Genomic DNA, 25592 nt, shown 5'->3' on the forward strand with positions numbered 1-25592 from the left:
TGTACCGATGTTTATCGGTATTACTTTTTCAGAAAGCAGCTGACGCTTAATTCAAGTGTCTCCCGAGGTCAGGCTTAGAGTTGTGGCTGAGAGGTCCTCTGATTAAATGGAACCTCAACTTTGAGCATTACAAGGTGCGTTTTACCTTTTCAATCTAGCCAAATCATTAGGTTATTCTTCAGGAAGATAAGGCCAAAATGGAGAATGGACAAACTGGTGGCAGATGCAATAGATTTTTGGGAAAAAAGGTGCAAGAAATTATAGTATGCATTTGGTGCAAAGAGTTTAGAGTAACAGAGAAATGTAGACAATTGCAGCAGACAAAGCAATTTTAAAAAAGCCACTACAATGTTGCATTTTATAAATAGGGGTATATAATGCAAGTGCAATGAAATAATGATGAATTTGTGGGTTTGGGGTGGCGGGGGGGGGGGGGGGGGGGGTTGCAGCGAGATGAAATTGCAGGAACGGGGTTTCCTCTGGGTTCCTGCCTGCCCCAATCATGGAGTGATTTTACGCTGGGGTGTAATTTTTTACACAGAATTTGTAGTGTTTTGTCACAGCAAAAACCACATCTTTCAGGAGACATTGGATAAATATTTGAAGTGGAGAAAGTTACAGAGCTATGGGGAGAGCATGGGGTATTGGGATAAACTTTGGATTGCTCCAGCAAAACGCCAGCACAGGTGGGCTTGATTGGCTCCTTCTGTGTTTCTAATTCTAATTCTTCGCTGTTGAATTTAGATACTTTCACTTGAACTCATGTTTCCAGACTCTAAAGGTCCCAATATTTGTGGACTTCAGGAGACTGGTTCAGCCTTTAAAAATGGTGGTTGGGACCTGGATGTGGAAGCCCCACTGCTATTTCCAACAGTTCCCATTTTTTTCCAGTAGGGGAAAGATGGCGGGCATAATTCACATCGGAGGGCAACCCAAACTCAGGAGGGTCATGCTTAAATCAACATTGAGTTCAAACAGACAATATTTTGGCTGTTGCAAGTGCTTTAACCCACAGTTTTAGAGTGAAAAATTTATGCAGTAGAAGTAAACGTTGTTGAAGAATGGATAAGGTCTGTTTAACTGTCGTGATCTGAAGTTATTTAAATTGCCAGCTCCATAAAAATGAAAAAAAATAGGCTGAAGGTGTCAGCGAGTTAAAAGCAAACTCGAGCAGTTTTAACTTCCAACTTCGAGCAGTTTCAATAGTTTGGGTTTGCTGACATTTGAGTAAGGGCTCTTTATAAATGCTTGGCTGACTTTCAAAAGGTACAATTATCTCAACAAGGGCATTCTGAGTTCACACGTAAGATCACCTGCCTGTTTCAGTCCCTCAGTATAATAGTTATCTCAGCATTTTCAATTCAACAGACTGATGCAGAATGATCCATACTGCATGGTCAAAATATCAGCTGGAAGCTTCTGCTGGATCACTCAAGTGTTATAGCACCCTCTCCCTGGGCAAAGCCATACTACTCCAAAATCTTCCTGAGAAGGGGCAAGTACTCCAAGCACCTTTTCCCATTAATAACAGTCTTCTGCAAATTTGCTCACTGCACCTCCAACTCCAAATACAAAGAATTTATAGATCTTATTTGTGCCCCAAATCAGAGGCATCCATGTTGCAGCAGATGTGTCCACTGACTCCCTAATCCCTGCAATTCCCACAAGTTCCTAACTCCAATATCTGCCCTCCAGAGGACTGTGCTCTCACCTTCTTCATTCCTTGCAGTTTCTCTTCAGTGTCCTCTTCACCTCTCAGCTCACTCATCTCACTAATGAAGTCCATCAAGCACTCATACAATTCCTCTCCTGCTGCCTAAATCCTAGTCCACACCATCATCACTGATGCCCCGACTCCTCGCAAGTCTTCCAGCTGGCTTTTTCAGATCAACATCACTGGCCTGAACTTCTTGCAGCCTGCATCCTTAACCTACATCATCCCACGTTCTTGTCAACCTACCCACACCAAGCAGCAGCACACCACCCCCCCCCCCCCCCCCCCCCACCACCCTCCACTCCCAATGCCCCAACATCAACATTTTCACTCTCATTTTCAAATCTTCTGAAGGTCTTGTGTCATCCGAACTTGGCGATTTCCAATTACCCTGGAAGGACCCACTCCTGTTCCAGCACAGGACTTCTCTTTGCCCCTCACTCTGCTGTGATTCTGCTGTTTGAAAATCTCCACCTCGGAATGCTTTCTCTATCCATGCCTCTCGGTTAGAGAAGGGCGCTTAGTGCAAATGAACCTCGGGCAGAGAAAACAAATGAAATGCATCTGCTGAAATACATTTTTAAAAATTACACTTTTCCCAAATGCAAGTGGATGTGCTGTAGCTAATCAATGCGCTCAGTGTGTTAGTACACAGTTGACAAAGTCAAATAAGTACTGCCAAAATGTAAGATGCATAAGAATTTCAATTAGTTCACCATGACCACCACATTACTATTCAATAACTTTAATGTTCGAAGCTAAAACAAAACAAGTCCATTTTCCCACTTGCTTTACCCCTTACCTTAGCTAAGCAACATTTCTTTCTTGCCAGCTGCAGAATTAAATATTTCTTAAGTCGTAATTGAAAATAATTTAAAATAGCACTTTTAGCAAAAATAATAAATGTCCATCCTGTCCACAGTTTTGATACATTTTCAAGTAAAAAGGCTGCTCTTCTGTAGCATAAACTGGAAAAAAATCTCCAATTTGTGGAGAAATAAAATGCAAACTTGTAAGAACGAACAACTATTGATATAAATGATCAATATTGTTTAAATCCTTAACAGCAATGATTTGTATGCACTGCAGTACTGTACCTGCCCTCTTGTAAAGCTCCAGAGATGCTGAAGAGGCCAAAATCGGTAATTATTATCTTTCCATTATCATAGAATATATTCTTTGACTTCAAATCTTTGTGAATAATTCCTTTAGCATGTAGGTAACCCATTCCCTTGAAAATAAAAAGAAATGATGTTTTAAATTAAGTGCATGGAGGTAATTAACACAGAATGCCTCAGAACAAGAACAAGAATTATATTTTCTCAAGGTACAAATAATCAAGGTGCAACTAATCAGCACAAAAAGTGAAGTTCTGTTCCATATTTTATTAGCATCAGTGGCCTGATGTTAAATGACTCACGGCGCCAGGGACCCAGGTTCAATTCTGGCCTCGGGTCACTGTCTTTGTGCAGTTTGCACATTCTGCCCATGTCTGCGTGGGTTTCCTCTGGGTGCTCTGTTTCCTCCCACAGTCCAAAGATGTTAGGTTGATTGGCCGTGCTAAACTGACCCTAGTGTCAGGCGATTAGCAGGGTAAAAATGTGGGGTTACGGGAATAGGGCCTGGGTGGACTGTGGTCGGTGTAGACTCGATGGGCCGAATGGCCTCCTTCTGCACTGTAGGGATTCTACGATTGTATGACTCAATTTTTTAAACATAAAAATGTCATATTTTAGTACACTATTTTCCTGCATTTTGTTATAGTTACAGATACAAAGCTTATAAGAGTGTTATGTTTTGGGACTCCTCCTCTTCCTTCAGGTATCATGCTTTAAGAGGGCGAAGGCAACCATGGATCTCCATTGGATTGGTCCATGATTATGCTTTGCAAAGTGCTGCAGTGGTTTGCCATTGCCTTCTGCAGTATAGTTGACCAGGAAACATTCCTGCTTTTACTGCCTGCCATCATGTATATTAGAAGGATTTACAGATTGATATTCAACCTAGTTGGCTACATTATCAAGTCCCAGAGGTGGGCTTGAACCCAGACTTTCTAGCTCAGAGGTAAGGATGTTGCCACTGTGATACAAGACTTCCGTTTTGGCACCAACTTGTTAAGGTAAAATGGAGGAACGAAGGGGGTCATGTGACCTGCTCAGAATTTTGCCTTGAAACAAGGCTGGAAAGCTGGATTGCCATGGGGGCAAAAGGGGCCCAAGTCAACAGACTTGCAGAGAAGATGCCAGATGCTCAAACCTGTGAACAGTGGTAAGAATATCTGTACAGGGAGGTGTCAGGAATGTCAAGTTTTACGATAAATTGTCTATTTAATGCTAAGCTAGAATGGAGTTGGGCATCTAGAGGATACCTAATTAGCATTCCTACCTATGTAGGTGTTCCATGTTATTCTCACTGCCATGGAAATGGGCTTTAAGATGGGAGGATCCCTAACAAGCCACTATGGTATTTAATTACAGAATTTCCTAAAGTATCACTAAAACTCACAGATCCATGGGGAGTTTGCAAGATTCTGAAAGAGAGCAAGAGAGACAACAGGCAGGCCATTGGTAGCGGAGAATAGTTTTGGACTGGTTCTGAAAGAATAAAGGGTCCATTTAAGGGACAGCATGGCGACGGGTCAGGTTCAAATACGCAGGGAGGGAGGATCTTTTCTGTAGGTTAAATCATAGGTTGCCAACTACATAGTGGTCAATCAATGGTGCTTTTAATTTGTTCCAGCAAAACTCTTAAAACTTGAAACCTTGTCATGTGATCCTTTCAGTCAGTCACTGGGAATTCAAGTATCTTTTCAAAAGTTAGCTATCTGTACAGGGATCGTAACACTTTACGCACCTTCACAATCTCCTGAGCAATTTGTCTGGTCTTGTTCACATCCAGCACCATTTTAGCATCTCTAACCACTGAGTACAAAGTTCTTCCCTTGCAGAGGCTGCAAACAAAAAATAAGCAAAAACTAAATGTCTGCAAGCTTAACTGCAAGCAGTGGGGACCTGAAATTATTGGCAACACTCATTAACATATATAACTATCAAAAATGAATTAAAATCTTATTCTTGTTACATTAAAATTGTAATTTAAAATATTTTAATAGGTAGTGTAATATATTAAAGATTTAAAAATCTGTTAATACTGAAAATATAAGATTGATTCAGCAAGAATCTAAAAAAGAACAGAAGATTAATACAAGGGGTGATACTTTTTATGATGATTTCTGACAAAGGGTCCTCTGGAAAACTGTAAATGGAATGGTCTCCATGTGCACATGTACATTTATTTATAATAATGCATTTGCTTAGCAAGAAATTGAAGTGCAATGATAGAGCAATACAATTCCCTCAAGTACTTCAAACGATGCCCATATAAAGCATCCCATCTTTCACTTACTCAAATGCCCAAATGTAGGATCTAAGATATTGATCTTTGAAGATTGCCACGAGCACTCCCTTTGGATATTGTCGATCCCAATGAGTTTGGCTTCAAAGTGTGCCCATCTGTTGCGCGTAATAGTGCTGGAGATGTTTACTATGATATGAACAGCAAACTCTTTGAACTAGTAGCTTATCACCTGTGCCTCGAGAGACTCTAGCTTCCCACATATAGCTCAGGCAACAGGTTTCAAGTGAATGTATTGCACTAATTTTGACACCTGCAGAACCACTGTTTATTTGAGAAATGATTGGTAGCTGAAAGGATCTTGACTCCTTGAGTATATCACAGCAATGGTCTCTATATACTTCTCTGTACCTTACAATGTGGTTGTTTGAGTAACAGAATACTCTACAGGTAGGATAATTATAATCCATAAAATAAATGAAGTAAGCTAAGTTACAAATCCCACTTCTAGTTAGGCTTCTAAGGGACCGTGTTAAACTTAAATTGGAATGGGGTTTCTCATTTACCACCTCACCTTTTCTGCCTTTGGAAAATTTAAATTTTGGAAAGATGGGTGTGTGTCTGAACAATCACAGCATGGGTTGAAACTGACATGTGGAGATGTGGCCGACTGTAGGTCAAATTCTCATTTGTTGCCTTGGGAGTCTCCATACCAGATAGTTCTAAATGCACTGCCCGCAATACAACTCTGAAAACTACAATTGCTACAAGAGTATATTACTAAAATCCCTATTTTCTGACTTGAAAAGATCCAAACTCATTTTCCAAAACAGAATGTGCTAGTGTAACTCCCATGCATTTCCCTAAAAGTTTGATCATTTGTTATTTTATTGGAACAGGAATATTGGCTGAAATCTTCTGTCCTTGTTTATGGCTGGGAGTTTCTGGTGCTGTTGAGAGTGAATGGCATTTTGGTTGGAACACCAAATTTTCCGTTCTCGCTCGCAACGGGTCCTGCCACAGAGAAGACCGGAGAATCCAGATTTGACTGTTCAAACACCCTCCTGAAGGGCTACCCACATTTCACTGACTGTAAACTTGATGCATCCAAAACTTTGCTGCCTGTGCCCTACCTTGCACCAGGTCCCATTCACGCACCAGCCCTGAGCTCGCTGAGATACATTGGCTCCCAGTCAAGCAAAGCCTTGATTTTCAAATTCTCATCCTTGTTTTCAAATTCCTCCATAACATCTCACCCCTCCCATCTATGGAATCTGCTCCAGCTGTATAACCCTTTAAATAGCTGCACTCATCTAACTTTGCTGCCTTGAGCATTTCAGATTTTATTTGCTCCACCATTGGTGGCTATGCCTTCACCTGCCTCAACCCTGCCAAAATCTCTTCACCTCTCTGGAATGCTTCATTACATTAAAGGTGCTGATGTAGATGCAAGATATTGTTGTTGAGGTTAGGTACAGGCTAAGTGCCGTTGCCAGGAGACAACTGCTTATAAATCCTTAACTCCTGCCCGGGCAATAGTCCATGTTTTCAAGGACATCAGAAACCTGACTTCCCTTTCTAAAAAAAATACTTAAGTTATTTTAATGTTGTAGATTCCTTTTCTGTTTCGCATTGCTGTTTTTATGAACATATTTGAGTTTATTAGGCACAAGTGTGAAAATTTCAAGTGTGAGAATTGAATAGACACAAGACGGAGAGAAAGAGGGAGAGAACAGAGAGATAGACAGAGAGAGCTAAACGTGAATAATCAGCTTAGACTATTGTCCCTTTCTATCCTTTGTGATCTTCCTTCAGTGTAGGTGTTCTGTAGGTGTTTACACATTTTATTTCAGCATAATCAAATGAGTCATTCACCTCATCTGATATTTAACTTAAATTATACTACAAAAACGTTGCAAAAAAACACGAAAAGGGAAACTTTCATACGGAAAGGGTCAACAATTCATTAATTTTCTTTACCTAGGGGGAGACATTTTGCTTCCCCTAATGTGGAAACTGTGCAGAGCTGGACAAGGACATAGTTAGAATGCACATGACTATCTAATCTAACATTTTGCTTACTAGCATTCCTCAGTTACAAACTTCAATCTTGGCCACAATTCTTCAGTATGAAATTTTCACTGTGGTAACTGTCAGCATTTACAAACCAATGTCACTCCTTATTGTGGTCTTTCGTTAGCATTGGTTTCACTCTCGAATCAGTCAGCATGTAAAAATGCTCCTACCTTCCCTGAAAATATTGGTCTTTTTAAGATATCAGCAATTAGTCCAAAGATGTGAGGGTTAGGTGGATTGGCCATGATAAATTGTCCCTTAGTGTACGGGAGATTAACAGGGTAAATATGTGGGGTTACAGGGATAGGGCCTGGATGGGATTGTAGTTAGTGCAGATGCAATGGACCAAATGGCCTCTTTCTGCACTGTAGGGATTCTGTGATTCTGATTCTATGAATTAATTAATCCTTGGTATTTTTCAGAGTGCCTAACACCACGTGCCCCTCCCCTCCCCCACCACCGCTGAAGGGCATGGACATCGGAGTTTCAGGTATTTCAAGCTATGGTTCTGATTATTATCTATTTGAAAGGTCCAGTGACATGTCAGATTTCTGTTTTGCAAACAACCAGCAATAAATAGCAGGCGCCAAAGAGTGAAATGCTGTGTTACTGTGGTGGGATATACTTGTACACCTTCTTAGCCTCTACTCTTAGCTGTTTTGCCCTGACTTTGCTTGTTTACATGACAAAGCGGAGAGTGTCGATGAGCAAGGATCACCTAGGCTCAACCTCCATCCGTAACGAGTATGAGTCACAATTCTGATGGGCATTATAACAGGCGCAGGAAGCTCCAATCAGAAGCATCAGCTCCCTTATCATAAAATAATGTATGGACATAACACCATTTCGCAGCAGTTACTAGCTGTACATTTGGTCATCAATATGTAACCATAAAGACCACATTCAAAGATTACTAGGCAGCTACTGTTTGGAGAATTGATGATTTCAATTAAGACAAATGGTAGCTGGCATTTGTAGAGGTGGCAGAAATCCAGCTGCTGGGTCCAAAATAAGCAGGACATCACTTTGGCGTTTAGTGGGATCCAGGGCCACATTTTGCTGGTGGCAGCCAGTTAGATAGCTGCTGCTGGGGCTGCCATCCAATTAAAGATGGCAGTCCATTCCCAAGAGGGGTACAGGGAGAGCATGGAAGTATGGCGTTGAGATAAACGATCAGCCATGATTATATTGAGTGGTGGAGCAGGCTCACAGGGCCAAATGACCTACTCCTGCTCCTATTTTTCATGTTCCCATGTATTCCAGCTGCCTCAGGAGGGTCCCTACTAGCAGTGACCATTGTTAGACTGCTCCTGGAGTTGAGAGTGCATCGATGACCATGCGTCTTCGAAGACAGTTGAATGGGGTCAGGAAATGTAAGGGCCAGGCAGGCAGATGCCTGATGGCGAAGGGCAGAAGGGGTTGGATGGGGGAGAATGAGTGAAGCTTGCTGAAAATGGGCAACATCATTGCTGTAGGACAGATCTTGTGGTGCGCCAAAGAGTACCCAAAACATAGACCTCCATACCCCCAACCTTGGAGCCTATTGGGAGGCCTCTACAGTTTACCTGGAAGTCTCTGCATCCAGGGAGACACCCCCAACTGCTTGCAAAATATCAGCCCAACAGGAAGAGGTCCTTAGTTGACCACAAGTAGCTTGATTTGGCTCCAGGCAAGAGGGCCATCTGCCACTTTTCCCAGTGCTGGCAAAATGGCATGAGAACAGTAAGATGACAGGCATGCCACTAAATGCCTTCTCGTGCCATTTTGCTGCCTCTCAGCCCGATCTCAAAGATCTGATAAAATCTAGTAGAGGACTTTTTCAAGATGTTTTACAAGCGTTTCAGTCCAGGCTTTTTTTTAGTCATTTTATTTTTGCTCACTTTAGTTGGCGAGAAAGCTTGGTGTGACGAGTATTGGCATTGCCATGCCTCAGAAATCTGCATAATGTGCTTCCTTATGTGAATGCTGCTATATTTAAGTTCTCAAGCAGAAGAAGAGGGATCTAGGGATGCCAAGCAGGTGACGCAGAAGGACTGTGTACACCTGCCATTATCCTCCCACCCACAAACATTATCCACAACTTTTCCAAGGAAATCTGCGTGTGTCTGGGCTTCCGTTGCCAAGGAGACAATGGCAGGATTGTGGCGTTTATTCTAATCTGATATGGAGCCAAACTCCATCAGATATACAGTCTGGCCATGGGCTGCGAAGGTCACTTCAGACCTTATCTGTTAGGCCTTAGGCTTATTCCAACATGCTGCACTGAACTGCCAACCTCCAGGATTGCCCTAGAGTCTCCAGAAATTAAATACTTACCTCCAGGACACTGCTGAGCAACCCTGGAAAAAAGTCAATAGGGGGTGATAAAGATTGTGGCTTAAAAAAGAATCTTTGCACTTCTGTTTACCATTTACGAAAACACTGGGCATGGGGAAAAAGCCTGCTTGACTGACTGCCAAGAACATCCAGTGGATAATGGAGAGTCTAGCTGCTGCTCAATTGGCAGATGTCTAGGATACTGGGCAGGACAGTTGGTGGCCAGGATATGATGACATATCCAGGAATAGGTCCAACCAGAGTTGGCAACCCTATACTGCAGTCCTTTGGCAATCATCGGGGCCAACCAGGACAACTACTCTGTTTTTTAAACCAGCCATCTCATGTATCATATAATTAGTTTTTCCCACCATTATATCTGAGGTCTACTCTTTCACCTATAATAATCCTACTTCATAGCTCCACAGTTGCCTTCTTTTCACTTAATTTTTACCCAGCACTTATTTTTCATCGCCCTTGAGGATTCTCCAAAGGGATTGAATGGTTTTCGAACATTTCCTTAGGTTCTAAGAAATTTTGTCATTTGCTCTCATGCATACAATCATTTTCAATGATTGTATCTCCTCAGTTTCGCCAGGAGTTGAGTCAGTCCCCCCACTTAGGTCACAAGGAACTACAAAAAATGATGCATTGGAAAATGATGTGCAATCAGCTCACAACTCCTCTGGCATGAGCAGCACGTAGCCAGTCTTGACTTGAATATCTATTGCCTTCTATGTTCCTGAGCCCACAATCAATCAGGGCATTGATCACTGCAGACAGCAGCATAGGAACGCAATCATTAAACAAATAGCAATGGGCTGTACCAGAGATTCTACAAGCACTTCAAATGATCAGCAGGTTATGAAGGCCTTTTACGTGCCTGTATTATCCATACTGATTACCCAAAGGAACTCAAGCCTGGAAATAATTGTCTGTGGTATTATTATAGAAACATAAAATATATTTGTATTCAATTCCTACATCTCACAATTTTAACAAAGGAATTCCTTTTGTTTACTTTCATTTTAATTAAATTTAACACCTTCATTAAAGTGGCAGAAAAGAAGAGAAAGGTATGATAAATCATACATAGTTATTTCTAGGTTTCTACAATGTTAAATGAAAAGTATCATGCTAGACTGATAAATGGCTTTGCCACATCTGATGTGTAATAGACAGTCAATCAGTTCCTTTATTTGGAGCCACCTAATCAAATTGCCTCCCTTTGGAAGCAGTAAAAAATGTTTTTCATTATAATGCATGTTTTTTTGCCGCAATTAGAAATGTTAAACAACAACCTCTAATTGTTTTTAAATTATTTTAAGAGATGTAGGCATCACTATCTGGACCAGCATTTATTGCCCATCCCAAATTGCTCGAGGGGGACATTTAAGAGTCAACCACATTTGTGTGTGCCAGGAGTCACATGTAGGCCAGACCAGGTAAGGATGAAAGATTTCCTTCCCTGAAGGACATTCGTGAATCAGATGGATTTTTACAGCAATCTACACTGGTTTCATTGTCATTAATTCCAAATTTTTAAAAGTTCTAATTTCATTATTTGCCATGGTGGGATTCCTGGGCCCCAGAGCTTTACCCGGGGTCTCTGGATTGCTAGTCCAGTGATAATACTGCAAAACCTGTTGAGTAAGAAGACCGTGGCACTCACTGAAAAATATTAGTCCAACCCTAATGAGTAGCATCCCTGACATAGCGAGGAGCAGATGTCTGGAAATTCTAGATTCCATCCATGCTTTTCCTGTGTTCAATTTGAATGGTCAGAAAACTTTAGGGTTGAGGCATGGTATTTCCCAATGTGTGTTGCCAGCATGCACATGCAGGACTGAAGTACAAAAAAGAAGATAGTCTGGAAACTGTAATGAATCACTGTGTAGCACACCGGGTGGATTTAATAAAATACATTAAATCGAGACAAGATTCTCCTCTATGGTGAACATTAAAGATTCCATATCACTATTTTGAAATAGAGCAGGGAAGTTCTTCCCACTACCCTGACCAACATTTAACCAGTGATCAACATTACTGGTCGCTATTTGTGGGGTCTTGCTGTGTATAAATTAGCTGCTGCATTGCCTACATTATACCAATTACTTTAAAAAGTAATTAATTAACTGTAAAGTGCTTTGGACATTCAGGTTATAAAAGGCACTATGTAAATACAAATCTTTTTCTTTCTTACATGCTGCGTGTGATTATGGTACCTTTACGTCACTGTGTATCTGAACTTCTCAATACTGCTTTGTGTGGGTGTAAGAAATCAGAAAATTACCCCTCAGTAATCAACTTAACTACAAAGTCCTGATTTTATGTGGCTTGCAAAGTCTTGGTTGTGCTAAAAGTACCTCAAGCTATGCCTGTATCAGGAATAGAGATGGTCTTGCTGAATTTTGCAAGGCAAACTCTTCATCTTAATCTGCTTAGAGTTGCTGTGAATGTAAAATGTTTAAAGGGAGATAGCACAAGAATATGATTGGTTTGGGAGGTTGGGGGGGGGGGGGGGCGGAGGGAGGACGCAAAACCAGCGCAGACAGAATATCTCAAAGCGGGAATCATTGATGGCACGGATAGAAGGTCTGGAGGCACAGAGAGCATCATAAGAGAGAAAGGTGTGCAAAACAGACTCTTTCATCAACCATTCCTTGGAAGTCCTGCTGCAAGAGATGCACTAAATAAGGCCAGCAGCTCCTTTTGGCATGAATGCTGCCCTCCTGTGTCAAATGAAATCCAAATTGCAAGGCAGGAGGTGGAGGACCAGTGAATGCAATATCCAAAGTACATCAGACTTGGAAATGGTTTCCATCGATCTGGGAGGGTGGTACAGCGAGTTTGCCACAAGTGGTTGCTCTTCTACTATGGAAAGTGTAGCCCCAAAGAATCTGTTTTCTCATCTCCCTCAGGGAAGGAGCATTATGAAAGCATTTAGTCCTCTTGTCATCTCTCTTTCACTCAATGGGGTGCGGAGATCACAATTACAGTGCATTTGATACCTTGTGCTTAGCATTTGAAAATTCTGTTGCAATCAGCATTCAGAATTGCTAATTTATTTGCATTGTCTTAACCTCAAAAAGGACAGTGTTCACCGAGGCACTGTTTGAGTTTCCAAGAAGGTTCCTATATAACCTTCTTCCTTGCATTGAGATTACAGGCTGAGTTAGTGCGCTACAATAGGGACAGATGAGTGACTGTCAATCTTCAGACATCTGACCCCATCCTTGGAGAGAGGGGCAATGAGGATGAATTAGCGATGTGCTGCCCTTACCTAGCCCTAGCAAGCATTCTCCATATACTAATCCTTCACATCCTAACTCCCTTTCTTCATCTTCAGAGTAAAGATTAAACTAGGCAAGTAACTACATAATGCATTATATATATTGTGGTGCTATCGGATGCATTCTTGTAAAGTCAGGAAGACTTCATGAACTTTTAGAAAGGGCGGGCAGACCCACATTCAGAAGTTCCACCTCCGTTTTCAGCTGAATCATTTTTACTGATAGGAGAAAGGTGAGGCGAGGCAAATTATGAACCTGGTTGTCTGAAACAGACCCTATTTTGACAGTTGCAAGGGCCTTTACCCACAGTATAGGAGTCATGAATTCACGTAATAAATGTAAATGCTCTTAAAGGGCAGATAATGTCTGTATAACTTGATAACTTATGATTATAGGTTTTTTAATCCCCTCTTCTAAAACTTAAAAAAAACAAAAGACTGTAATTACAACCGTAAGTTTAAAAAACACTCTGCTGGGCTGCTTTGATTGACAGGCATAGGTTAAAAACAATTAGCATCTATTTGTGCAATTTCTATAGAGCTCTTTGTTAACCTTTCCCAAAGGGCTGTCATTATGAATGCTTGGCTGAGTTTCAAAAATCACAGTTATCTCAGCAGGGGTTTCTGAGTTCATAGTTTCATTATTAGTCCGAAGAGGCTAGTAAAGGATTAGCTATCTTTTATTTGGTAAGTGAAATATATGTTTGTTTGTTTTCATAAGAGATCAAGCACTGAAGGAGATTTAAAATGGGTTTAATAATTGGGAATTATTTACCATTAATTTTGTAGGAGTTAGAGCTGCGTTAGATTGTCAGAAGTTTATTTTTTGCATCTCCACATGGCTCCTGAAGACTGCCCATGGTGAATACTGGGTGATTGGCTATGGAGGTGACATGGAGGGCATGAGGGGATATAAGGGTGGGGGTGGGTTGGGGGCATGAGCTGGCTTTGAATTGTCATGAAAGATACGAGGGACTGTGGCAGTTGGTGTGTAGGTGCAGGGGTATGAGGGGTGAAGGCTAGCAGGCCTAATAACTTTTAAAACAAAGACTCAGAGAACTGAGGCAGGCCTACTAACCAGCTTGCCTTTGCATTTGCCCATCCCCGTGGCCATTTACACTCCACTTCCGTAATCATGAGCCCAACTCCATTTTGAACTCTCCCACCGGAGCAAATGTTGCATGTATCAAGGTACTTTACAACAAAAATGGGTCTGGTAGGGCAGGAAATTTCCCAATTCGAGTACCTGCCTCTGTATCAAAATGCGACTTATAACTTCTCATTGCAGGCATTGTCCTGAGCATGCACAGTCAGTTAGCTTTCCTTTCCATCGGCTCCTCACAAAATAAGGTGACAGGACCTAATGGCAGCATGATTTCCAGCACGTCAAAGCACCATGTGGTCACAGATTTCAGCAATCACAAAGATGTAGTTATTCAGTTGGAGGGTGAAATACCTGGTATTTACAATTCACAAGGCAAGCAGCTGGTAGGAGTGAAATAAGAAAGAACTGGATCAGGCTGTGATGTCACATCACATGTCAAGCATATGGACAAAGTGTTGACACTTTGCTGGAAATCTTGATTTTAGCAATGGAGCTCTAACCTCACTGCAGTACAGGTAAAGGACTTTAAAGAAGTTCAGTGTAGCATGCAGTAAGGGTATCTTCATAAATATCTCCAGGCATGTTTTAAAGCAGTGAGGAAATGGACTTAGAACAATTGCCATGAGCACTTTGAGCGATGCCATTGAAACATCCCCTACTAGGAGTCTGACACTGTTGGATTTACTGGACATCAGTTGCAACATTTAGCCTGTTCATATGTAAAAGTACTTAGTTGAAAAAGTAAATCTCTTCGCTATTTTAACAGTTATTTTATAGGCACAGGGAATAATAGACAGTGTCTTATTCAAACTCTTGAAATTCTGCAACCTTCTACAATTTAAATGAGGTCTGCACAAACTGATAGTGCAGCATCATCTGACCTCCTAATCCACAGCTGGAAGAATTTGGTGTGAAACGAATCACATTCTTCCCAAGGTGAAACTCTGGGGCATCACAGAATTGGCCCTCAAGCTATTTTTCTGTAAGCATAAAAACACAACTTAAAATAAATGCAACATGTTCAGCAGAAAACTCGATGGGCATTAAGATTAACACAAGTGTTTTGTAAGGCATGAACTAGTAGCCCTTCTGTTTGACAGCACAGTGCTAAGCACAAATCCTTTTCAGTCATTTTTTTTCAAATCTTATCTGCTGTTTTCTATCTCATCCTCATATCCATCTTCCTGGAGTTCAACTGAGGCCAATTCACTTTTAGAATCCAATAGTCTGCTTCGTAATGTCTCCTATACGCTTTTAAACAGATTAAGTGGTTTAAGATTCTCTATTTCCGAGTTAATTTATTTTGCTCTATTGACAAAATCATTTGCTATAAACGTTTAAAGCTCATTTCAAATGACTGTATGCTTCCTCATATCATTTGTTATAAACACTTAAAGACCGTTTGAAATGACTGTATGGTTCCTCATTAACATGATCCATCATTGGACGTAGGGTTGGTTGAAGTTTCTGATTTTTTAAAACACTTTCACTCTCCCAGATTTCAGGTGCACTTCAATCGAACTGCACCATAATATCCAGATCTTGCACTGGTCTACTATCTGGCAATGATTCTGCAATGATACTGCAACATTTACTTCCTTAAATTCTGTTTGTTTCAAATAGATTTCGCCCACATGGACACACAAGCAAGTAAAATATGACTCAAAGAAGCCCAAATTAATGGTCTTTGTTCACATTTGCGCGCAACGCAGATGAATGTGATGCAGTAAGAACACCCGGTCAAACTACTAAATCCGTTAGAAAAGTGAGTTAAGGAAACGTTGAATGTCAATGGAAAATAATTGAACAATTGCCATTTTCGAGTTAAGCACAGTAAAGACCGTCCATTCACTCCAATCAATGCAGTTTTAGTTCCGCTCCCAGAAGATGATTCCTTGCTGAACCAAACAGATGTTGAAACAATTTTGCAGCTTTGGAAGCTCATAAAGTTCAAAAATGTTCTCTTTTTATGATTCCAGTTACACATCCCAAAGTGCTTTATGGCTAATGGAGTATTATCGAAGTACCTTATCTCACTATTTAACAATGACAATTACTTCAAGATAGTTTCAGTTGCATTTGTTCACTTTGCCAAAATAACTGGAGGAAATAAGACAAAGCTGGAAGAATTAATAAGCAGTCTCTTAAATTTAATACTGCTCTGTAAAACAGTGTGTATGACTGAAAACTAGGTAGTTCCCTGCTGCCAGGTCACATTACAAATTGGTACCCAATGTTTGTAGTTTCTTAGGAAACCCTGGCCCCAAACACTGCCCTTTAAAGCAGGCAGGTTTTCTCTGCAGTAAAATTAATCAACACCAACTTTCCCTATTAAACAGCTGCACAAAATCCCAGGAATATTTTGTCTTTTCTGCATCACAATCTACCTTACTATTGAAAACAAAAGTGGATCTGAATTTGCGGTAAGAACGGCAGCAGCTGGGATTTTCTGGTCCCGCCCTAGGAAATGCAGCAGGCCAGCCAAAAGTCCATTGACTTTCAGTGGGACCGGAGTGACTGGCGGAGCTGGAAAATCCTAGACAGTGAGTCTAATTTATTTACATGGAAACTGGAACAGCAGCTACCAACGCCAGCACATGCGCAGTCAAACATAAATCAGGAAGTTGCTGTACGAGATGCCTTGCTCCTTCCAAAGCTGTGCAATGTCAACAGAATCGCCATTAAAATACACTGCACAACAGACCATTGCTCTGTTTATTTGATGTGTTGGCCGGAATTCTCCAGTCTCGTACTCCCCGCTACCGCTGCCAGTGAGAATGGAGAATTTGGCGCTCAGTTCAAAGCAGCAGGACTGGATAATCCCAGTCATGGGCAAGATCGGGGAATTCTGACCATACAAACTAAACCTGCTGGAAAAGTTTAGGACCTGCCCATTTGGTGTGAGTACTCACTTTACAGTGTGATAAGTCTTAATTATTGCCTAATAGCTACTCTGATTTTGAAAATTAACTTTTTTTTAAATAAGTGTGGTGGCTCATTCTTCCAGATTTGTAATATTGTTGTAAATAACTAAAATTGTTTCTGTCATGTTACTTTTATTACTTTCTCTTAATCTCCCTTTCTTCCATCTCTTTATTTCTCTTTCTGCATCTGATGACATTTCTCATTAATGATTCTATGATATGATTGATTAAGGAGATCCAGCTGCTTCCCCCATTCATATAGGTCCCAACTGCACTGTAGAAGACACTGCATTTTTAAAATTCTGACAGGAGCTTCCAGTGCAGTCACCCACAGAAAGTTGGGCAAGTTCAAGTGTAGCAAAGTCTAGCCCAAAGCTTTTGACTTAATGGACTGATCAAAACTGAAAATACTCTCCTGTCACTTAAAAATACTTCCAATCATAGAATAATATACCACAGATCATGACCATGTGGCTCAACGCAGCTATGTTGACACTTTTTTGTGAAAGGGCAATCCAATTAGTCCCACACCTTCACTTTAATTAGCTAATTCTCTTTTGAAATATACTATTGAATCTGTATCCACCAGCCTATCAGGCTGAACATTCCAAATTTTCCAACAAGAGGGAATCAAACCATCTCCCCTTGATATTCAATGGCATTACCGTCACCGAATACCCCACTATCAACATCCTGTGTGTTACCATTGACCAGAAACTGAACTGGACTAGACATATAAATACTGTGGTTTCAAGAGCAGGTCAGAGGCAATTAATTCTGCAGAGAGTACCTCACCTCCTGACTCCCGAAAGCCTGTCTACAAGACATAATGTGGAGATGCCGGCGTTGGACTGAGTTAAACACAGTAAGAAGTTTAACAACACCAGGTGTTGTAAGTACTTTTAAGTATTCACATTCCAACCATTATTCTGTAAATTGAGTTTGTGTCTTTATATGCCCTGTTTGTGAACTGAATTGCCACTCACCTGATGAAGGAGCAGCGCTCCGAAAGCTTGTGGCTTTTGCTACCAAATAAACCTGTTGGACTTTAACCTGGTGTTGTTAAACTTCTTACAAGACATAAGTCAGGGGTGTGCTGGAATACTCTACACTGGATGAGTGCAACTCAAACAACACTTAAGAAACTTGACACCATCCAGTATTGGTCCCCTTATATGAGGAGGGATATATTGGCATTGGAGGGAGTGCAGAGAAGGTTCACCAGGTTGATACCGGAGATGAGGGGTTTGGATTATGAGGAGAGGCTGAGGAGATTGGGTTTGTACTCGTTGGAGTTTAGAAGGATGAGGGGGGATCTTATGGAGACTTATAAGATAATGCGGGGGCTGGATAGGGTGGAGGCGGAGAGATTCTTTCCACTTCGTAAGGAAGTTAAAACTAGAGGACACAGCCTCAAAATAAAGGGGGGTCGGTTTAAGACAGAGTTGAGGAGGAACTTCTTCTCCCAGAGGGTGGTGAATCTCTGGAATTCTCTGCCCGCTGAGGTGGTGGAGGCTACCTCGCTGAATATGTTTAAAGCGCGGATGGATGGATTCCTGATCGGTAAGGGAATTAAGGGTTATGGGGATCAGGCGGGTAAGTGGTACTGATCCACGTCAGATCAGCCATGATCTTATTGAATGGCGGGGCAGGCTCGAGGGGCTAGATGGCCTACTCCTGCTCCTATTTCTTATGTTCTTATGTAAAACAGCCCACTTTATTGGCACCCTATCTACTAGCTTCACTCCCTCCACCACCGATTCACAGTGGCAGCAGTGTGTATCTTGTAGATGATCCACACAAGCAACTTACAAAGGCTCCTTTGATGGCACCTTCCAAATCTGTGACCACTGCCACCTAGAAGGACAAGGGCAGCAGACAAATAGGGACACCAACACCTGCCAAGCCTCACACCATCCTGACTTGGAAATATAGCACAGTTCTTTCCTTGCCGCTAGGTCAAAATTCTGGAACTCCCTCCCTAACCATACTTGGGTTTACCTACACCACATGGACTGCAATGGTTCAAGAAGGCACTCACTACCATCCCCTTGAGGGCAATTAGCAAGGGGCAGTAAATGTTGGCCTAGCCGGCGACGCCCATATCATGAATGAATTTTAAAAATCTATTCTGCACAAAAAGGCTATTCCTCAAGTCATTACTTGTTATTTTGGCAATCACTTTAAATCTTTGCCCTCTGGGTATTTCATAGAATTTCATAGAAGTCCTTCAGTGCAGGAGGCGGCCATTCGGCCTATCGTGTCCTCACCGACCACAATGCCACCCAGGCCCTATCCCCGAAACCCCATGCATTTACCCCAGCTAGTCCCCCTGACACAAAGGGGCAATTTAGCATGGCCAATCAACCTGACCTGCATATCTTTAGACTGTGGGAGGAAACCGGAGCACCCGGAGGAAACCCATGTAGACACGGGGAGAATGTGCAGACTCCACACAGACAGAGACCCAAACCGGGAATCGAACCCGGTTGCCTGGCGCTGTGAGGCAGCAGTGCTAACCACTGACCACTGTGCATATTGACCAATAATAATATTTAAAACATTTTAGCAAATATCAAAACATGGCAACTTATCAAATTTATAATTCACCCTTAATTAAATTATTGGTGCTCATACAAATATTGAAGTTTCAAAAGCAAATGAACTTGTTTTTTGATCTTATACTAAGAACAATTTGGAGACCGAAATTCCTTACATTAATGGGGATTAAATTCACCTGGGGCACAGAACAAGCTGTATAGTATCGTTCACCTGTCTTCCACCCAATATTCAGTTTCACTGATTTCATGTGTGTATAACAGGTGGCCCCAAATGGAACAGCCCATCTTGCATCCTCACCCAAGTGTCACTCCCCGATACGTTCTGTTCCTATTATACAATATACCGTGTTCAAAATTCACACTGCCAGTTTTATATAGGTAATGTGGTAAAAACAGCATGCATATTTTTAAAATCATCCATAAAATTCAGCATTAAAGTGTAATTATTTATATTGGTGTAATGAATTGGTGACTCATGGGTAGAAACTGGAGTTTGATTAATCTTCAGTAGTAGGAGGTACTCTTTTGCCTAATAGAAACAACTTAAATGGCTACTGATTGGTAGAGATCATATGAAAAAAAAATGATGAAAAGCAGAAATAGCAATAGAAAATGCTGGAAAGGAACAAAAGGTTGAACAGCATCAGCATCTGAAAGTCGATAAACAAAAATTAAAATTTTGCATCTGACACTTCAAGCTGAAATGGTAAGTTTAGATTGGTGGATAATGAAGTCAGTTCTCTCAGATGATGGTTCTCCAGCCTTGTCAGGCTAAATCTGATGAAGGATCACATCACACTCATCTATCTTTCTGCCTCAGGCAATGTTCAACCTGCCATGTATTTAAAATTAAAGTTTATTTATTAGTGTCACAAGTAGGCTGATATTAACACTGCAATGAAGTTACTGTGAAAATCCCTTAGCCGCCACACTCCGGCGCCTGTTCAGGTACACTGCGGAAGAATTTAGCATGGCCAATGCACCTAACCAGCGCGTCTTTCAGATTGTGGGAGGAAACCAGAGCAGCTGAAGGTAACACACGCCAATTGAACCTGGGTCCTTGGTGCTGTGAGGTAGCAGTGCTACCCTGCCAGAACTGCAAAGTTAAAAGGCTTGATTTTCGACCACCTGGTTGTTATTTTCCTGAATCCATTGAGGGAAATAATTAATGCAACTTACATTAAGAGCAAAGAAGAACAGTACAGCACAGGAACAGGCCCTTCTGCCCACCAAGCCTGTGCTGACACATGATGCCTTACTAGACTAAAGACCTTTTGCCTTGATGAGGTCCATATTTCTCCATTCCCTGCCTATTTATGTATCTGTCAAGATGCCTCTTAAACATTGCTATTGTATTTGCTTCTACCGCCTTCTCTGGCAGCGTATTCTGGGCACTTACCACACTGTAGGCAATTCAGCCCCTCGTGCCTGCTCTGCCACTCAATATGATCATGGCTGTTTTATTCATGTTTTATTCATTCATGGGGCATGGACACCTCTGGCTGGGCTCAGCATTCATTGCCCATCCCTAGTTGCCCGAGGACAGTTAAGAGTCAACCACATTGCTGTGGCTCTGGACTCACATGTAGGCTAGACCAGGTAAGGACGGCAGATTTCCTTCCCTAAAGGAGATTAATCAACCAGGTGGGTTTTTCCGACAATCAACAATGGTTTCACGGCCATCAGTAGATTCTTAATTCCAGATTTGTTTTATTGAATTCAAATTTTCAAATTCCACAAACTGCTGTGGCGGGATTCGAACCTGGGTCCCCAGAACATTAGCTGAGTTTCTGGATTAATAGTCTGGCGATCATGGCTGATCTCATCTCAGCCTCAACTCCACTTTCCTGCCCACTCTCCATAACCCTTCAACACATTACTAATTAAAAAATCTGTCTATCTCCTCCTTAAATTTAATCAATGTCCGGGCATCCACAGCAATCTGGGGTAGTGAATTCCACAGATTTAGGACCCTTAGAGAGAAGGAATTTCTTCTCATCTCTGTTTTCTATCTGCTGCCACTTATTCTAAAACTATGACCTCTCATTCTAGATTGCCCGACAAGAGAACACATCCTTTTACATCTACCTTGTAAATCCCCTCAATTAGACCTCCTCTCATTCTCCTAAACTGAGAGTATAGGCCTAAACTGCTCAACCTCTCTTCATAAGACAAACTCCTGCAATCAATCTAGTTAACCTCTCTGAATTGCCGCTAATGCAACCAATTTCCTCCTCGAGTAAGTGGACCAAAACTGTGTACAATACTCCAGGTAGGGTCTCATTAACGCATTGTACAGTTGCAGCAACACTTTCCTACTTTTATACTCTATTCTTTTAGCAATAAATGCCAAATTCCATTTGCCTTCCTTATTACCTGCTGTACCTGCATACTCGTTTTTTGTGGTTTATGCACCCAGATTCCTCTGCACCAAAGCACTCTGAAGTTTCTCTCCATTTAGATAATAAGTTGCCTTTCTACTTTTCTGACCAAAATGGATAACCTCACACTTATCCACGTTAAACTCCATCTGTCAAGTTTTGGCCCACTCACCTAACCTATTCATATCCATTTGTAAATCGTTTATATCTTTATCACAACTTACTATCCCACTTATTTTAGTGTCATCTGAAAATTTAAATATAATACCTTCTATCCCTATCATTAGCGGCAGTTCAGAGAGGTTAACTAGATTGATTGCAGGAATTTGTCTTATAAAAGAGAGGTTGAGCAGTTTAGGCCTATACTCTCAGTTTAGGAGAATGAGGGGAGATCTAATTGAGGGGATTTACAGGGCAGATGTAAAAGGATGTTTTCTCATTAATATAGATTGCAAATAGTTGGAGCCAGAGGACCGAACCCTGTGGCACCTCACTAGTTACATCTAGCCAACCAGAAAAAGATCCATTTATCCCAACTCTCTGCTTTCTGTTGGTTAGCCAGTCTTCTATCTAAGCTAATGAATTACCCCTAACCCCCTTGTGTATTCACCTTTTGTGTGGAACCTTATCAAATGCCTTCTGGAAATCCAGATATGCTACATCTACAGGATCCCCATTATCCACTAGGCTTGCTACATCTCCGAAGAACTCCAGCAAATTAGTCAAACACTATTTACTCTTCACAAAACCATGCTGACTCTGATGGATTACATTCTGATTTTCTAAATGTCCTTTTATTACTTCCTTCATGATGGATTCTAACAATTTCCCAGCAACATACGTTAAACTAACTGGTCTATAGTTTTCTACTTTCTGCCTCCCTCCCTTTCTGAATAAGGGCGTTACATTAGTATTTTTTCCAATTCATTGGAACCTTTCCCGCTTCCAGGGAATTTTGGAATGTCATTACCAATGGGTCCACTATCTCCAACGCCACTTACTTTAAAACCTTAGGATGGAGGCCACCAGGCCCTGGGGACTTGTCTGCCTTCAATCCCAATAGTTTGTTCAGCATTTCTTCCCTATTGATGATGTTTGTTCTAAGTTCCTCCTTTTCTGTTACCTCTATATTACCTGTTACTATTGGGACGATATTAGTTCCTCCACCATGAAAACTGAGGCAAAATTCTGATTTAGCCACCATTTCTGTGTTCCCCACTATTAATTTCCTAGTCTCATCCTCCAAGTGTCCAAAGTTCATTTCAGCCACTCTCTTCTCTTGGAAATACAATGCAATGAAGTTACTGTGAAAATTCCCTAGTCGCCACACTCCAGCGCCTGTTCTGGTACACTGAGGGAGAATTTAACATGGCCAATGCACCTAGCCAGCACGTCTTTCGGACTGTGGGAGGAAACCCATGCAGACATGGGGAGAACATGCTGACTCCACACAGACAGTGACCCAAGCTGGGAATCGAACCCGGGTCCCTGGTGTTGTGAGGCAGCAGTGCTAACCACTGAGCTCATAATTTACCTTTGCTCTTTTTATTACTTTTTTAGTAACCCTTTGTTGACCTTTCCTAATCTTCCAGCCTGCCACTGGCCTTTGCAATATGGTAGTCTCAAAATGCGAAAATTCCGCCCTTATATTAGTAGAACAGTAAAACAGTAGAACAGTACAGCACAGAACAGGCCCTTCGGCCCATGATGTTGTGCCGAGCTTTATCTGAAACCAAGATCAAGCTATCCCACTCCTTATCATCCTGGTGTGCTCCATGTGCCTATCCAATAACCGCTTAAATGTTCCTAAAGTGTCTGACTCCACTATCACTGCAGGCAGTCCATTCCACACCCCAACCACTCTCTGCGTAAAGAACCTACCTCTGATATCCTTCCTATATCTCCCACCACGAACCCTATAGTTATGCCCCCTTGTAATAGCTCCATCCACCCGAGGAAATAGTCTTTGAACGTTCACTCTATCTATCCCCTTCATCATTTTATAAACCTCTATTAAGTCTCCCCTCAGCCTCCTCCGCTCCAGAGAGAACAGCCCTAGCTCCCTCAACCTTTCCTCATAAGACCTACCCTCCAAACCAGGCAGCATTCTGGTAAATCTCCTCTGCACTCTTCCAGCGCTTCCACATCCTTCTTATAGTGAGGTGACCAGAACTGCACACAATATTCCAAATGTGGTCTCACCAAGGTCCTGTACAATTGCAGCATAACCCCACGGCTCTTAAACTCCAACCCCCTATTAATAAAAGCTAACACACTATAGGCCTTCTTCACAGCTCTATCCACTTGAGTGGCAACCTTTAGAGATCTGTGGATATGGACCCCAAGATCTCTCTGTTCCTCCACAGTCTTCAGAACCCTACCTTTGACCCTGTAATCCACATTTAAATTAGTCTGACCAAAATGAATCACCTCACATTTATCAGGGTTAAACTCCATTTGCCATTTTTCAGCCCAGCTTTGCATCCTATCTATGTCTCTTTGCAGCCTACAACAGCCCTCCACCTCATCCACTACTCCACCAATCTTGGTGTCATCAGCAAATTTACTGATCCACCCTTCAGCCCCCTCCTCCAAGTCATTAATAAAAATCACAAAGAGCAGAGGACCAAGCACTGATCCCTGTGGCACTCCACTAGCAACCTGCCTCCAATCCGAAAATTTTCCATCCACCACCACCCTCTGTCTTCGATCAGACAGCCAGTTACCTATCCAATCGGCCAACTTTCCCTCTATCCCACACCTCCTCACTTTCATCATAAGCCGACCATGGGGGACCTTATCAAACGCCTTACTAAAATCCAAGTATATGACATCAACTGCCCTACCTTCATCAACACACTTAGTTACAAACATTAAATGAAATAGCACACAGTAAGAAGGAAGGCAAATCTAATTTGCAGCTTGAACACTTTGAAGTGTTGGTTCTGACAATGTTAGAAATGCAAGTCCCTTTCAGAGTAAGCTCGGACTAGCTTCAGAATGAGTTGACAGCAGGTGATGCTCTTTAAATCTTTACCCATGAGTTGGGATTTTTCCCCAGTGCGGGCTGCTTCGGGACAGGGAGAGGATCCAGAAGGGAAGAGTGGAAATTGGAATTTGTACTGAGTGGTAATATCACAATAAAATATTTGTGAATTACAGAATGTCTTCTCTTCCCCGATTCAGTAAATGGATATAAGAACATAAGAAATAGGAGCAGGAGTAGGCCATCTGGCCCTTCGAGCCTGCCCCGCCATTCAACAAGATCATGGCTGATCTGACGCGAATCAGTTCCACTTACCCGCCTGCTCCCCATAACCCCTAATTCCCTTATCGATCAGAAAACTATCTACCCGTGATTTAAACATATTCAACGAGGAAGCCTCCACCACTTCAATGGGCAGAGAATTCCAGAGATTCACTACCCTTTGAGAGAAGAAGTTCCCCCTCAACTCTGTTCTGAACCGGCCCCCCCTTATTTTGAGGCTGTGCCCTCTCGTTCTGGTTTCCCTTCTAAGTGGAAAGAATCTCTCCACCTCTACCCTATCTAGCCCCTTTCATTATCTTATATGTCTCTATAAGATCACCCCTCATCCTTCTAAACTCCGAGTACAGACCCAATCTGTTTAATCTCTCCTCATAAGCTACACCCCTCATCTCCGGTATCAACCTGGTGAACCTTCTCTGCACTCCCTCCAAGGCCAATATATCCTTTCGCAAATAAGGGGACCAAAACTGCACACAGTACTCCAGTTGCGGCCTCACCAGTGCCTTGTACAGTTGCAGCAAGACCTCCCTGCTTTTATATTCTATCCCCCTCGCGATAAAGGCCAACATTCCATTGTTAAACAGGTTGGACTATTGTTTTG

At 41.8% G+C, this 25592-nt stretch overlaps 1 protein-coding gene across 1 annotated transcript in view; it reads right to left on the bottom strand.

The window, feature by feature from the left end:
- ksr2 (kinase suppressor of ras 2) overlaps nucleotides 1-25592 on the bottom strand; it is a 389906-nt gene that overhangs the window by 46886 nt on the left and 317428 nt on the right. The window contains exons 15-16 of the mRNA XM_078226092.1: nucleotides 4568-4664; nucleotides 2812-2945 (exon numbers count right to left, since the gene is read on the bottom strand). Coding sequence (XP_078082218.1) covers nucleotides 2812-2945; nucleotides 4568-4664 — 231 coding nt within the window. The remainder of the gene's footprint in view (nucleotides 1-2811; nucleotides 2946-4567; nucleotides 4665-25592) is intronic.

Source organism: Mustelus asterias, chromosome 13 (genome assembly GCF_964213995.1).
Source record: "Mustelus asterias chromosome 13, sMusAst1.hap1.1, whole genome shotgun sequence".
NCBI lineage: Eukaryota > Metazoa > Chordata > Chondrichthyes > Carcharhiniformes > Triakidae > Mustelus > Mustelus asterias.